This window comes from Alternaria metachromatica (assembly GCF_023757995.1).
Source record: "Alternaria metachromatica strain BMP 0045 chromosome Unknown scaffold_51, whole genome shotgun sequence".
NCBI classification, from domain to species: Eukaryota; Fungi; Ascomycota; class Dothideomycetes; order Pleosporales; family Pleosporaceae; genus Alternaria; species Alternaria metachromatica.
In genome coordinates, this window is record NW_026055542.1 from 107,792 (window position 1) to 123,209 (window position 15,418).

Sequence of the window (15,418 nt, forward strand, 5' to 3'; positions counted from 1 at the left end):
TCCTCCAGCGTCAGGAACGTGCCCACTTACCCCGCGCGTGTCGTTGGAACGTGGTGACGCTGATCGCTTGATAGCTGGGTCGCACAACGTGAAGTCGAACAAAGAAAAGCACGCCAGTCGGGCCATGCCGAATCTTCAGCTCTCGTCCCTAGAAGTAGCTTTGCCATGGCGGACGATAAGAACGGGCGGCCGGCTGGTGGGAAGGCTTCGCTCGCAGGTCATCTGGCGTGTCAGTGGATCCGGAAGCCACGGCGGTTTTCGCTAGCATGCGGGGTCTCCACACGCCAAGCCTCTCCCCAGCTTTCGTCGCCTTCGCGTTTTCGCTCCTTCCCGCGGGTGGCCTGCTTTGCTGCTGATGGCGTCGTATCGTCCTCGATGAGTATCCACACGCTGGATGAATGAGAGGTGAATCCCCGAGCCTCGGTACTTTGCCTGCGGGATGCCTTCCCAACACGCCCACTTCACTTGGCAGCGTCCAGGCGGGGAGGCAAACGGCAGCTGCTTTTTGACATATAACGCGTCTATCGTGTGCAACTTCCGTGCTCCTACCCGGACAACCCACCTTCACCACCTACTGCCCTAGAGGTCAACACCTACCTTACGCGCCCCAACAATGGCCAATCAAGTGGCTGTTATGCGTGACGACGACGCGTTCGAGAAGAGACCCGTCTCTCTTAGGGAGAATGTCGACGGCTCCCAGGACGGTTCCGGCTACGAGTGCGAGTTCAGCGAGCGCGAGCAGAAGAAGATCATTCATCGCATCGACCGACGCCTCGTCGTAACCGTGGGCGTGCTCTATTGTATCAGTCTGATGGACCGCACCAACCTCAGTGCCGCTGCCATTGCTGGGTTCGTGAACGACACGTGAATTTGCGCGTCCTCAAGACTAACGGCAAGTAGTATGACCGTTGACCTCAAACTCGGCCTCCTAGAGGGCTCAATTTCACGCTACTCCATCGTCACCATCGTATTCTTCGCGTCCTACATCGTCTTCCAACCCCCGGCAACCGTCATCTGTCGTTATCTCGGACCTCGCAATTTCCTATCGGCTATCGTTGTGCTGTGGGGCGGTGTCATGATTGGCATGGGCTTTGCCGATAGCTACGGTACCATGTCCGCGCTACGAGTCCTCCTGGGAATCCTAGAAGCTGGCTTTTTCCCGAGCTGTGTCTACTTGCTGTCCACCTGGTGTAAGATCATGCTGGCCCTTGGATCGCCACAATTTGCTAAAACCCCTCTCAGATACTCGGTTTGATATCGGAAAGCGATACTCATGCTTCTACATCCTTGGAAGTTTGGCATCTGCCTGCGCCGGTATCCTCGCTTACGGCTTGATGCAACTGAAGGGACAGCAGGGCCTGAACGGTTGGCGCTGTAAGTCATCGCCCGGTTACGCCTTGATGCGACTCTGCTGACGTTGCATCTTCCAATTAGGGATCTTCATCATCGAAGGCGCGCTCACATGCTTCCTTGGTATCGTCGGTTACTGGGCTCTGGTTGATTTCCCTGACAAGGCGCATAAGTCCTGGAACTTCCTGACTGAGCGTGAAGCCATGTTCATCATCGACCGCGTCAACAGGGATCGTGGTGATGCTAGGCCAGAGCCATGGTCCATGGCCAAGTTCTTCAAGGGTGGTGCTGACATCAAAATCTGGGGTTTCGCGATGGTACGCCCCAAGATTTCCAATGACCCCCCATTCGCTGACGGGTATAGATATTCTTCAACACCACCACAGTCACATACGCACTGGCATACTTCCTGCCCATCATCCTAACATTGAACATGGGTTTCAGCACCGGCGCTGCCCAGTGCCTCGTTGCTCCTCCTTACGCTTTTGCTGCCATCGTCATGTACACCACCGGCTGGCTTGGAGACAAATACCACCTTCGCGGACCCATCATCCTGTTCAACATGGTTCTCTGCCTTGTTGGTCTGCCCATCATGGGTTTCCATTCCAACCCGAACGTCAGGTACTTCGGCGTCTTCTTGACCACCGCTGGCGCAAATAGCAACATTCCCGCGACGATGTCATACCAGGCAAACAATATCAGAGGCCAGTGGAAGCGCGCGTTCTGTTCTGCCATCTTGGTCGGCATGGGTGGTGTTGGTGGTATCGCTGGAGGTCTCGTTTTCAGGTATGTATCTGCAAAATGCATTCCATCGACCGTGCCATTCTAATGTCGAGTAGGGAACAAGACAAGCCCGGATACGAGCCAGGACTGTACGCCTGCATTGCGTGCTGCCTGCTCACAATCGTCATTGTCATCCTCATAACACTGAGATCCTGGAGCTTGAACAAGCGTGCCGATCGTGGTGAGCTCGAACTGGAGTACAATGATGTATGTCTTCTCAACCTTCTACACATGTGGCAAGATATTAACGCACGTACAGGATGGCGACCAGAAGGGCTTCAGGTATACTTACTAGAGCTGCACCAACCGGATCATCAAAGCATTGATGGTTCTGTACGAATTCGAGATGCCACACCAGACGATCGTCTTCTTCACACGGATTCTTCTCCGGCTTTAGAAAGCATCCCGATATTCATGAACTCATCCCCGATTGTTCACTGCCTTGATTGATTGTTCTCGAAGATAGATATGTGCAACGTGAGCGTGAAAAGACCTTGGACCGGGTAGCTGTACACGTCGTGCGTACACAACCAGGCTGCTGTTATATGGTGTTTTGGCCAGCCTCGGGATCAGTAATCATGTTCTTGTTGGCCTGCTTCCACTCAAGTACGCGTCACCCGCTCTTGTAAACGCGACTTTATGCGCTTCCGGAACTCACGTCATAAAGCGTTGGATGGCGAAATGTGCGCACGCGCTTCTTATCTAGCACATCCACGTGTGTTGGTGGCACAATTTTCGCGTCTTGGTACGTGCACGCCTGTTAGATTTCAATTTGAAATCCAGGGTCTTACTGGACGCTGAACACGTCAAAGCCCACAACTCGCATTTCAATACAGTGTATAGGCTAAGTGGTGTTCAGCTCGCTCCCTGTAGCCGGTTCCACCTCCTTGGGACAGCTCACAGTCTTCCAGAGTCCTCCTTCGAGCTGTATGAAACATTCACTATTGCTGCCACCGAAATCACCGCTCACAAACACTTTGCGCAAATTTAGCAGAGGTCACAAGGTCTCGTAAAGGGCGAAACGAACCTACTAATACAGCAGCATACGCAGCAGTGGCAGCGAAGACTTCTGCTCGTCCTGCGTTCGTGCAAAGCATCACACTCAGTGCAAATAGTAATGTGTATACGGCTATGAGCCCCAGCTTTGCGTTTGGGTTGCTCAAAAAGTAGAGACTAACAATCGCACCGATCAGCAAAAGTGCAGCGAGCACCATGCTTATCGCGGCCACAACCTGTGCGACGAGTGTGTCGTTATATCTGTTTGAGCTGTCGAGTTCCTCGCGTGGTGAATGTTTGGTGAAGAGCCAGTGGTTCCTCAGCGAACGAGACAGGTAATCTTGGTTGGAGGGCTTCTGAAGAGCCACCAGGTCTTGTGCATCTTCTAGAAACTTGCTCGCGCGACCAAATATCAGCTTCTTCGAGGAGACTGGCATGTTTTGAATCGCGGTTCCGTTGAGATAATCTGTGTAGGTGGTCAAGATTCGTTGACTGGGTTTACCGAGTTGCGCGACTTGAGCGCGCAAGGTCAGCGCTTCGTCTGGCCAATGAATCAGCATAAAGCCTAAGATGTGATGAAGCGACCAATAGTATTCTTTCAATAACCCCTGCAATTCTTTGAGCTTTACTTGAAGCTGCAGTTCGAGGCTGTTGGAACCGGGTATCGCCCTTTCGCACAAAACTTCCCACCGCTGAAGCGACCGGCGGGTGTCCAAATCGGCGGACTGCCTGATCTCAAATTCCAGGCCTTCGATCTCATCTTCGAGTGTCACCATCTGACATTGCAGCGACAATATGTTGCGCGCTGCAAGTACCCCGAATTTGCGAAACACGAGGGGCTCATCGTCAGGATCTCGAGCGATCCATTTCGCTAGCGATGGATAGCCATTTCTGACGTCTGTGAGATCGATAACAAGAGGCGAAGTAGATGGGGCCATGACGTTGTGGCTATGCGAGAACCTTGAACGATTGGTTCGATATCATGTGCTGTACCAAGGTGACGATGGATTGTTCGCAAAGCAGTCATGTATTAAGGCGGAGTAAATTAGCCAGACCAAGCGATCCTTATCCACCTAGGTAATCGCAAGTGATTTGACAGATGTGTCGGGAAGCAAGTTGAAGCTCGTATGAGCTCAGCCCATGCATTTATGGTGCCGGTCACACAAACGTGGCGAAGTTCATGCACCTTGACTGCAGTCAAGTTTGAGAGGCGGCCTCAGCCGCCCCTCCACATAAATCCTGTGTGTCCTTATCTCTCCACGCCGAACGGCACACGAATCCAACCACCACCAGATTTGCAATAAAACCACCTGAGCGGAGTTTCTTCACGCACCGAAACATCTAGAAGCTTTCACCATCATCCCAACCAAAACCACAATACCGAACCGGGGTGACACAAGACCAAACATTGCTCTGAGCTGAATCACCTACGTTCCACTGTAACCTCTCACGTATGTGAGGCGTCCCCGCGCTCGGGAGCTTCGACAGCAGCTGACCAGGCTCAGATCAAGTACCAGAAACGTCACCATGAGCCTCAACATCTCCCGTCGCAAGGTCGACTTTTTGATCAATATGGATTCACCCGAAAACGAAAAGTTCAGCGAGATGACACGTCGTAGCTGCGAAGACGACCGAATCGATACCCTGCCTCTTCGAGACCGACGTGCCGCCCGTGAGGTAGAAACGAGGCGGCGTGCGCAATGGGACGGGGAACAGGCGTTGGGACAGGCTAGTCCGGGGATGGCGCTGTTAGTTCGGTAGCAGAGATGCATCGTTAGGTACTCACCTACCAAGGGTATAAACACGCCCTTGATACCCGAAGGACGGAGTTATGGGTCCGGAAGGCTCATGATTAACAGGAAAGACAACATCAGAATGGGAGCCCCGGAAAGCATGTACAGGAGCGGGCGACAGTGTTGTACACAAACCATGTTCTGCGGCTTGTAATCTAGTATTATATACACTTTAAAGGAAATGAAGTGGTATTCAGCGAAAGATCAAAATGTCAAAATGTGTGACAACGCCTGCCCAATGCCAACGGCATAGCAAAAGGCTGGAAATGCGACGCCTTCACCACCCAAACTCCGTCCGTCGCTATGCAAACGCTCCGAAGAAAAGTGAAGAGAAATACTAGATCGAGAACAAACAGCCTACAGCAAAGATGGCCTGCTACTTGGCTTCATACTCGTGTTAACGAAGACTGGTCGCTAGTAAGATTTGTATTTCTGCACAAATGTTAGTTCTGTTCACATCACTAGTATAGTAGCATCACTTACGTCTTCAATCTTACGCCTCGATTCGGGATCAAGCGCGTTGCCTACGCCTAGTAACGTATTGCTCACCAGTTTCGTGGTACCGACCGCAGGTCGCAAGATGACAGTCGGTCCATATCGACGCAAGGCCCTTGCGACACCCGTACCGCTACCCTCTTCCATGACGTTTGCAGGAATCGCGATCACCGCGTCACGAGCAGTGTTCCAGTCGCGTTCGAAGTGTCTGACCGCGCTGCGAAGACCAGCGCCCACACCGATCGGCTGGTTGGCGTAGTTCGATACGGCGCGTGGCTCTTCTGTATCGGAACTAGGATCTTCTCCATCCCAGTCGAGAGATTGATGGCGGCTCGATGAGTCAGTCTGTGGGTTAAGAAACTCCTCAGTGCCTTCCAGCACAGTTTGCGCGCCGATCGCCATCTTCGCACCCAAACGTGCTGCCCCTGACGTTGTGTTCATAGCGAATGCTTGTACACCCTTCCCCAGACTGCGCACAATTCGACCGTCTTTCTTGTACTCGCGCATTGGAACAACGACGAGGTCTTTGAGGCCGGAACCGACATTCACAAAAGGTCGCAGGCCTGCCAGCCCCGATAGTACGCCTGGTAACTGATTGTTCTTGACATCCGGTGACCACACGTCATTGAGAGTCTTGTGAAGTTTGTCGAACGATGTAATTCCGTACAGAATTGCGTGGCGTAAGGTAATGTCCGAGCCGTCGAGGACGAGAAAATTCATGAACTCCGTTGTGTGGCCGGACCGGAGGCCGCGATAGTCCACGCGCTTTGGCTTGTAGTCCAACTTCAGCTTAACCGCCATCACTTCCAACCGCTGAATGAAAGGCTGGTCACCAGCTGGGCTGCTAGCGGGTGCGGAATCATCTTTGAACTCAAAGAAACGCGTGATAAAGTCCAAAGCGTCCTGATCGATATGCAAGCGGAGTGGAAGGATAGACACCTGACGATCAAATTAGCAAGAGCTGGGATGTTCAACATGCATCAAGACTTACTTTAATGACGAGCTCCGAAGCCGCTAGATCAGTGATCGGCTTGACCGTATTGAGTTCAAGATTTATCATCGGACGAATGAGCTCTCTCTTCGCTGGATCGATTGCGCACGTGACAAATTTCTTCCAGGTAGAGCTGGGCATGTGATCGAAAACCTCTAGATCTCGTACGCGGACATTAACGGAATTGACTGTCTCGCCTGTATCCGGCGGAAAGACGACAAGGTCAACTGCGACCCCGCTGAGGGAGAATGCAATCTTTTTGTGTTTACTACGCTCGAGCTTGAGACGACGCCTGGATTTGGTAGTACTTCGAGGTCGTAGAGTAGCTCCAGTCGAGCGTGTCGCTGTCGATGTCGCATAACTGCCCGTCTCGCTGGCAAGATCGTCAATATCATGGTTGATACGTCGGGCTAAAGCTCCTTTCTCGTCCTTCACATCCACACCAATCCAGACCGAGTTGAAGAGGAAGTCTTGCTCAACGAAGTCATCGTCGTCATCTTCTTCTCGTCCCTTATGCCGTCGCTCCTCGGCGCGAGCCTCAACGTCATCCACAGCTTTGCTGATAACGCTCCGTGTTCGAGGCCAGTCATAGCCGTCGTATAAGTTCCAGATAACGTTGACGTCGCGGACGCGTACCTTTAGTGGAGCGCCTGTAACCTTGAACTCATTGGATGGATGATATTGGTTCTTGGCAGAATCCCATTTACGGGCTTTACCCTTTGGTTCAATATTTGACTCTCCGAAGTAGTCGTCGTCAAAATCAAACGCTTCTTCTCCTTGAGTGACTTCGTGCTTCTCCTGGAAGCTCTCAAGGAGAGCTCGATCGCCACGCTGGCGAGTTATAGGCGGTATGGCCAAAGCGCTGAGATCTTCTTCACCCAGTAGACTGTCGCCCATTTCTTCTTCAGTCAGCAGGGGCTGTGAATTGTAGACTCCACCAACGAAGGTAGGCTCCCTTGGCAGATCATCCTCCATCAAGTCAGCATTGCTCATGAAGTCATCGGCTTCTTCATCTTGCAACAGTCCATCGCCAGTGAATGACTCCACCATTTGCTGTAGCGGTACCATACGATACTGTTCTGCGGTTGATGGTGGCGTTGGGGGCTGTAGACCGCTCAGAATTGCCATGAGCGTCTGTGTAGAATCTGCGCATGACTCGATAACAAACAGCTCATTTTTGAACTCCACGTCCACTAGCTGTGGGTGTTCCTGTCCATCACCTCCAATATTGACAGATATCTTTGCGGCCGAAATCGAACTCAAAGACACATAGCCCAAGTTTTTCAGCCCATTCAATTGGCCGTTGGCAGAGGGTATGGTAGAGACAGGTCCGTGGTCTTCTTCTAGGCGCGCTATGTCATCTATAGCATGCATCGAAGCCTTGCGGAGGTCGACCGTGACAGAATAGTCGTTTCTTGCTTGCTTACCCGTAACATGCGCTTCCGTGAGGACGAAGAGACCCTTCGAGAGTGAGTTCCGAGGATTGAGACCAATTGCGCAATCCCTCAGTAAAAGATCGACCTGAAGCGGCTGAGAGACTGCTGTGACTGGCGAACTCGCCTGGGAAGATTGTCGGCTGATGGTCTTAGGAGAGGATGCGCCTGTGACGGTTGCGACGCTCGAGGCCAGGCCTATAGCCAGATCGTCTACCGTGCCATCCTCAGCAATCCCCAGCGCTGCCATAATCGTGCTGACTCGGTATTCAACGCATAAGTTGAACAACTTGACTTTCACCATGGGTTCCATCTCATCGCCCACCATCCTCAGCATGATGACGGGTAGTTCTTCCGATGGGTCTAGCTCCACAACTTCATGAACCAATACTTCTTCGTTGCGCCGAACAGTCGCTTTGCTTACTTCGACAGCAAGCAAAGCAGGAACTCCGACGTGTGCTAACGCGGATTCCTGCAAGATGACTGAGACATCTCCAAGTTTCTCATTCACAGTAACGCGAGCATCCAGCCGTTTCACAGATGCGAGGCTTAGAAGGCCAGGTCGATCATCATCTGGCAAGTATTTGGTGACCTTGGATAATCGAGCCAGCTCTATCCCCAGAGCCTCAAAGGCTTTCATGTGTTCAAGATCTGAAACATGAACACCGATTTCAGCGATTTCAACTCGGAGTACGGAACCTTTCTTTCGCTGACGTAGCAGGGTTTCGATGAGAATATCGTCGTTGTTTTCGTACGGGTTCTTTGATGGCGTGATTAGGGATATTAGCCTAGTGAGATCCTGCTCGCCAGGAGCGAAGAGAAAGTTGATTTCAGTGCCTTTCAATTCTCCAAAAAAAGGTGCAGTCTTGGGGGCGACCTCGGTGTAAGGGCCAGTCAGCTGTGTCTCGGAAACTTTGAGGCGCACATCGCTTTGCCGTACAGCAATGCGCACCGTCGTGGTGTGAAGTTGCATGGAACATGACTTCCCCCTGAGGGCCAAAGATACCTCACCGAGTTTTACGTCGATCTTCGGAGACTTCGTGGGTGGTGATTCTTTGACAGGGGGAGGTAGACCATCACCAAAATGTACACCGCGAGGCCGAGAACGGGCTGGAGATATGACCGGACTTGCGACTGCGCTACTAGAGTTGATGGAGTTGCTCAACTCTAATATGCCGCTGAACCCACCAAATGAGCCCAGCGCGTCGTCTAGTTTCTGGATGTCAAACAAAATGTTGAGGGGACGGGTGACGATGGTGATACGATCGTCTTGCCCCTGCTCGTACTTCAGTTCTATATCGTGATTGGGTTGTTCTAGCGGGACATTGGCCGACCGTCTGGATTTCGGCCGTGAGCTGCGGAAGGAAATGATGTCTTGATCCAAAGATGCTAATGTGAACTTGCCAATATGAAGTTGAGTTTGCAAAATACCGGAAGACTTGCCACTGGTGAGGTGTATAGCAGAGAAATCGGCTCTCAATATTGCGTCCGAAGGTTGAAGTTCCAGTTGGTGCTCTGAAAGCGGCCCTTCCTGTTTAGATTCCGCCGACACGTGCTCCAGCCACGATAGAGCAATGCTCTGCACGGAAACTTCAAGACTGATAGGAGAAGATTCCAAATTTTCCGTGGGCTTCGATTTCACAGTTTCTTCGCTTGAGGAATGTTCCCCCGTCAGAGCTTGTGTTGCCCGAGCAAGCATAGCGGCCATGATGCGGCCAGTGGATATGTCCATATGACCGACTACGGAGCCGACATCGACAATGATCGAAGCCACGCCTGTTGTCGTGGGCTCCGCTGTTTGCCGAGATGTTTGAAGAGATGCGGGAGTAGGTCGTCCGCGAGACGATGCTTCCAGGGAGGGCTTTCGACGGTGTGAAGAAGAATGTGCATAATTGGAGAACGATCCTGGCATCTCCGTGAAAATAGAATCTTCACCCAGATTGGAAGGACTAAACTCCATGCCTGCCGCATCATCGGCTTGCTCGCTTGTTGCATCCTTATGCTCTTTGTCACCGAGGGCCATGGGGAACCACACAGTAATCTCATCTATGGTGAGAAACCGTTTGGCATGTTTTCGCGGACCGGGCGCGTCAGGCGTAGGGGTTTGTGTAAGTTCTGGTCTTGGCGGCAAGACCGAGCTCTGGCGGCTCCCCGGACGTGGAGTCTCGCATCCATCGTCTGCTTCTGGCAATGGCGCTAAAATGCTACCGGAGATCATATCCTCTGGTATCGGTTCCGACCTATCGGAACTATATTCTTTACTTGAGTCTGACGAAGAGTCCCAGCCTCCGGGAACATGTCCAGCATGAGCGGAACTAGCCTGCGTCGCACTCACTGCACTCATGTACATACTTTCAGCCTCATCGTGCGTGAAAAACCGTGACTGGGCCATGTCTTCATCTGGTGAAGGCGATGAATCAAGGTGCTGGTGCACGTCGTCGGAAAGCTCCTGAGTATCATCCGTTGTTCGCTCATGTGCTGCAGCTAAGTTGTCAGTACTGATGTGGGGTGCATGGACATGGCCCGATTGAGACGGTGAGTCGATCACATTCGGGATTGGAAAGGAGCGACCCAGAGCAGACACAGTAGGCAAGTCTGACACGGATGCATCACTAGCGGCTTCGGAGATGTGAGTATGTCGGCTTGAAGTTGCACCATCTAGCCCCCACGTCGCCGCTTCCGAGGACTGTTCCATTGCCGGTACCTCCTCAAGTTGTGAATTGAGCATGTCATTCTGCATCGCGAAGTTGAGCACGTCCTCTTCATACGATAAACTACCCTCGCCAAGATCAGAGAATGCATGATGTTGCTGAGACTGGCCGAGTGAAGGCTGCAGTTGTTGATCATACACGCCGTCATCGGAAGTAGCGTCTGCAAAACGATCATCGTCTGTTGTTTGCGGCGACAGCGCTAGCTGTGCTTGGTCCGGGGATAAAGAACGCTTGGGTGAGGCAGCTTCTCCGCGAGAGATGGCACTCTGGACTTCTGTTGGCGAAACGATCTGGCTGGATGACGCCTCTTCATCGCTCCGGAATGTTGTCGAGCTTATCACTTCCTCTTGTATGGAGTGCCTAGACTCAACAGGCTGGTCTTGAACTTGACTCGTCGCAGGTTCGCTGGTGGCTTCATGGCTGCTTGACGCCTGAGATCGCGAAGTAGGCGGAGATGACGGCTGCGAGAGCTGCGATTGAGATACGAAATTTTTGACATCAGACACTAAACGCCCGCAGATGTTTTCCACCCGCATTCTCCGCTTACCTAGCTTCGAGGTGGCGGGAGGCAACGTTGTGGACTCAGCGTCAATGCGAACATCTTTGGCAGTGGTCGAGTCAATCGCTATACGCTGAACGTGAAAGCTCAAAGAAGAAGGTGAGGTCTCGCTTGACTTCGACGAGTCCATGGCATCGTTAGGGAAGTGATCCTCCACATCTATATCGATGTTGTGGATAACTATGCTTAGACGATCTAAAGCGGTGTTCAACATACTGCGAAGATATGTTGGGATCGTCAGAGGCGCTCCAATACCGACAGAAGCCTCTTCGCCATCGTCACTCGATGCGACCGACTCGTGCATATACGTAGGTTGAGACTCGAGCTCACGCTGCAGCTCGCGAATTTCTTCCAGAGGCTCCGTCTTTATGAATGAATTGGCCAGCTCGTCTACGGTGGGCACGTAGTCGTCGTCATCGGTGTCATTGTCTGAACCATCGTTGTCCTGGTTGTTGGGGGCAGCGGAAGGCGAAGCGGCCGTTGGAGGTGGCGAGGATCGTTTCTGGGTGTGCTGTCGGCGAGTATTTGAAGAGGGAGCACCTTCGACATGCTCGATCAACCGAGCTTCTACCCGTATGCCATGTACCTCTATCAATATCTGGGGGACGCCGAATTCGAGGACGAAGGTGACCCGGAGGAGCGAGGCTTGCGCTTTCAACAGCTGGATCTCGGGAGGGAGCGTGAGGTGTAATAGTGCTAGGAGTTTCTAGAACATGGTGTCAGTACTAGGCGCAGAGTGAGGGACATCTCCGGGACGTACCTTGACGTGCAACCCGACGTCCCGAACCTCGAGTGTAGTGCGCCACCCGACATCGACGCTCACGAAGTCGGCAGGGTCTTTGTCCAGTATGTCGATGTGGCGCAACCCGTAGAGGAGCATCTTCCGGCCGATGGAGCTCGAGAGCGTAGAGAAGAAAGCCATGGCGGTGGAGAGGCTGGCGACCGGGTTGGGGGACGCGCTGGTGGCAGGCTGGTCGAACGCCTATCGCCGGGAGAGAAGAGGCTCCATGGATAGCGGAGCGTGCGGGTTGGTGGCGCGTGTCACGACTGCGAAGTGTGAAAGTCTTCCTATCGGTACGGCGATGCACAGTGGTGCCTGCCAAGTCTTGTTGCTTCACCAGCCGCGGATGTGAAGTATGGACGGTCCCGGATCTAGAAAAAGCAGAACTGTAGGGGCATCAACAACGGGATTAGTGAGGGTGCCGGTCCGCGTGGCAATAAAAGACGTGGGTGATCACAGGGCGAGGTTCCGCCGTCTAGCGTCGAGGTTGCGGTGCTATGGAGCGCAGATGATGTGTTATGCCATCGCAGGCGACCGTGCAGCTGCCATCACCCGCTACCGCCCCGCGCATGCACCAACGCGCGCTAGGCAATCGATAAGCAAAGCCCCAACGCGTCAAGAGCGCGTGCTGTGAATCGGACAATTGTGGCGATTGCGGTGCGGTTTAGACTTCACATTCGAAGAGTGAAAGACAGCATTCCCTGTGTTCCCGCGTGCCCTGCTGGTACATGTAATCTGTGCAGGCCTCCGTATCTCGCCGCTCTTGGCACGACTTAGACCCGGTTACGTCAGCAGTCACTAGCTCCATTCAGGAAGGAACTCGCGGAAGTCACCGATAGGGCGGCGTCTGACACTCTTGCAACAAATTGTGAACAACATTTCCTTCACCAAACATTTGTTATTCTGAGCCGCAGACACAGTCGCTATCATGACTACGAACGATGCTGCGAACGACGACGAGTGGGCGCAGGCCGAAGGCGTCCCGAACCTAAGCGACCCATTCATCCAACAGTACTTACAGGGCCGAGACGCTTTGGTTCAGCAAGAGAAGAGACAACGAAGCGGTTCGTGAACCAAAATGTTCGTCACTGTTCAGCATGTGCAGTGGTCTAACCACATCCAGACTATCTTTTCCGCCAGAATCTATCGCCCATGGCCCAGGAAGCATGCGCCATCGTCTCCCAGATTCGATTTGAGGAGCAACAGACTCTCTGGACAAAGGAATACGAAGACAGCTTACTAACCGAACATGTCGATGTCTTTCCAGGCATGATGTTCTCACTTGCCAAGGAGCGCATGGAGAAGAGCAAGCTGTGGCAGATAGTCAAGCGAATGCCGAAAGGCGCACTCTTGCACTGTCACTTGGAAGCCATGGTGGACCTTGACTGGGCGCTTGAAGAAGCTTTCAACACTGAGGGTGTCTGCGTTATTGCTGATAGTCCCATCACCGACGACAAGACCAGGCGCAAAACCGGCTTCTCCTTCACCTACTCCAAGGACGCGAACGGTGACGCTTCAATATGGAACGACAGCTACACTGCGAACACCGCGGTGCCTGTAAATCAAGCCGCGGATACCTTTCCAAATGGTGGCAAGAAGGCCTTCATCGAATGGATTCGGTCCCGCGTCACTATTACCCATTCAGAGCACCTCTCTCATCACGAAGGTCCCAACGAAGTATGGCGCAAGTTCATATCATGCTTTCCTATTCTCGGCTCCCTCATATACTACGAGCCCATATTCCGCAAGTTTGTACGCAGGATGTGCAAGGCTCTAGTCGACGATGGCGTATACTACGTTGACTTGCGTGCAGCGTTCTATACGCCCTACCGCAGCAGCAAAAAAGAGATCTGGGACTCGGATCACTTCAATTTGCTTGAGCATCTGGCGGACGAGATTGAGAAGTTCAAGGCGAGTGAGGACGGAAAAGACTTTTGGGGCGCTAGAATGATCTGGACGACCATCAGACAGTTCGGAAAGAAGCAGGTGATTGAGAGTAAGTTGCTTGCCACTCGCACACATCTCGTCCACTATCATCGCGTCTGGGAGCTTTTGTATTACCATACTAACAATCGGCCAGGCATGAAGCAATGCATCGAGATGAAGATCGAATTCCCCGAGATTATCGCAGGCTACGACCTCGTGGGCCAGGAAGATCTCGGCCGCCCGCTTTCGGACCTTGCACCCGAGCTTTTCTGGTTTCGCAAGGCCTGCGCTCAGGAAGGGGTCGACATACCTTTCTTCTTCCATGCCGGGGAAACGCTTGGTGACGGCGACTCCACTGACGAGAATCTCTTTGACGCTATTATCTTGGGTACGCGACGCATAGGACACGGGTTCAGCCTTTACAAGCATCCACTCCTTATCGACATGGTTAAGGAGAAGAGGATCTTGGTGGAGAGCTGCCCAGTATCCAATGAAGTGCTAAGACTTTGCTCGAGCATCATGTCGCATCCTCTACCAGCGCTGCTAGCCCGCGGAGTTCCTTGCTCGCTTTGCAACGATGATCCCACTATCCTTGGTCAAGGCGTATCGGGCATGTCGCACGACTTTTGGCAAGCGCTTCAAGGATGGGAAAATCTTGGTCTTGAAGGCCTGGGCTCATTGGCGGAAAACAGCGTGCGTTGGGCTAGTCTGGATGATTACACTGCGAAAGAGTGGACCCAGGATGTCAAGGATGGAATGTTTGGGAAGGGAGTACGGGCACAAAGATTGAAGGAGTGGGTGAGCAAGTGGGAGAAGTACTGTGCTTGGATCGTCGAAGAGTACGGTGTGGATGAGAACGTAGAGCCGGAAGAGTGAATCTCTACAAGGCATAGGAACTGCTTCGGCACGGCACATACAGGGTGGAACGAGATTCAACATCGTGTTTGGCAAGATGCATCACTCGAAAGACATGGCCATCCTCATTTCGAAGTTCATGAGTGCAATGAGGTAGCGAAATGAGCTGCCGATGGAACACGTTCAACATGAACCTAATGGCCCCTAGGACTCTCACCTCATTAGTCAAACAAACACCCGACCAGCCGTATGCCAAGCTGTCGTACGCTCCCTTCACCACCGTGAGCATCACCATTCTCCCCTGATTCCTCGCTCCGAAATGAACGCAGGTGATAATCTCGACCGAGCGATCCGAGGGTAGCTCTAGATCCGTCGCTAAGGCTGTATACTTACTTGTAGGTTGTTGTACAATAATAAGATAACATAAATCCTACTAGCGCGTAAATAAAAGGTCTAAACACAATAATTAATATATAGTAACTTATTAAAGCTTTTAAAAGCTTTCTTATATCTACTACTAAGTTTAGTAATCTAAAGCCTATAGTAAAAAATACTTCTAGTACTTATTCTACTTTAAATAATTTAATATTATAATATATAATAGCTTTTATATAATTTTTAAGATAGAAATATTTAAAGAATAAATATTTCTTATACTAATTTAGAATAATAAGTAGAACTCTAAGTATATTTAGATATAGCTTAGCTACTTTACTATTTAGCTTTAATAGTAAAAAGTACTAAA

At 51.9% G+C, this 15,418-nt stretch overlaps 3 protein-coding genes across 3 annotated transcripts; 2 read left to right on the forward strand and 1 right to left on the reverse strand.

The window, feature by feature from the left end:
* Positions 1-613: 613 nt before the first annotated feature.
* Positions 614-2,428, forward strand: J4E83_010766 (uncharacterized protein; the record flags this gene model as incomplete). Its single annotated transcript, XM_049337646.1, has 7 exons — positions 614-849; positions 901-1,190; positions 1,243-1,374; positions 1,435-1,667; positions 1,715-2,136; positions 2,190-2,340; positions 2,393-2,428. 7 exons carry the CDS (start codon positions 614-616, stop codon positions 2,426-2,428), a joined length of 1,500 nt encoding a protein of 499 aa, XP_049183269.1.
* Positions 2,429-5,336: 2,908 nt separating this feature from the next.
* Positions 5,337-12,033, reverse strand: J4E83_010767 (uncharacterized protein; the record flags this gene model as incomplete). The annotated part of the gene is made up of 6 exons (XM_049337647.1): positions 5,337-5,354; positions 5,406-6,356; positions 6,409-10,161; positions 10,546-10,983; positions 11,371-11,817; positions 11,872-12,033. The coding sequence occupies 6 exons, from the start codon at positions 12,031-12,033 to the stop codon at positions 5,337-5,339; spliced, it is 5,769 nt and encodes a 1,922-aa protein (XP_049183270.1).
* Positions 12,034-12,820: 787 nt separating this feature from the next.
* Positions 12,821-14,694, forward strand: J4E83_010768 (uncharacterized protein; the record flags this gene model as incomplete). Its single annotated transcript, XM_049337648.1, has 3 exons — positions 12,821-12,956; positions 13,016-13,888; positions 13,973-14,694. 3 exons carry the CDS (start codon positions 12,821-12,823, stop codon positions 14,692-14,694), a joined length of 1,731 nt encoding a protein of 576 aa, XP_049183271.1.
* Positions 14,695-15,418: the final 724 nt, after the last annotated feature.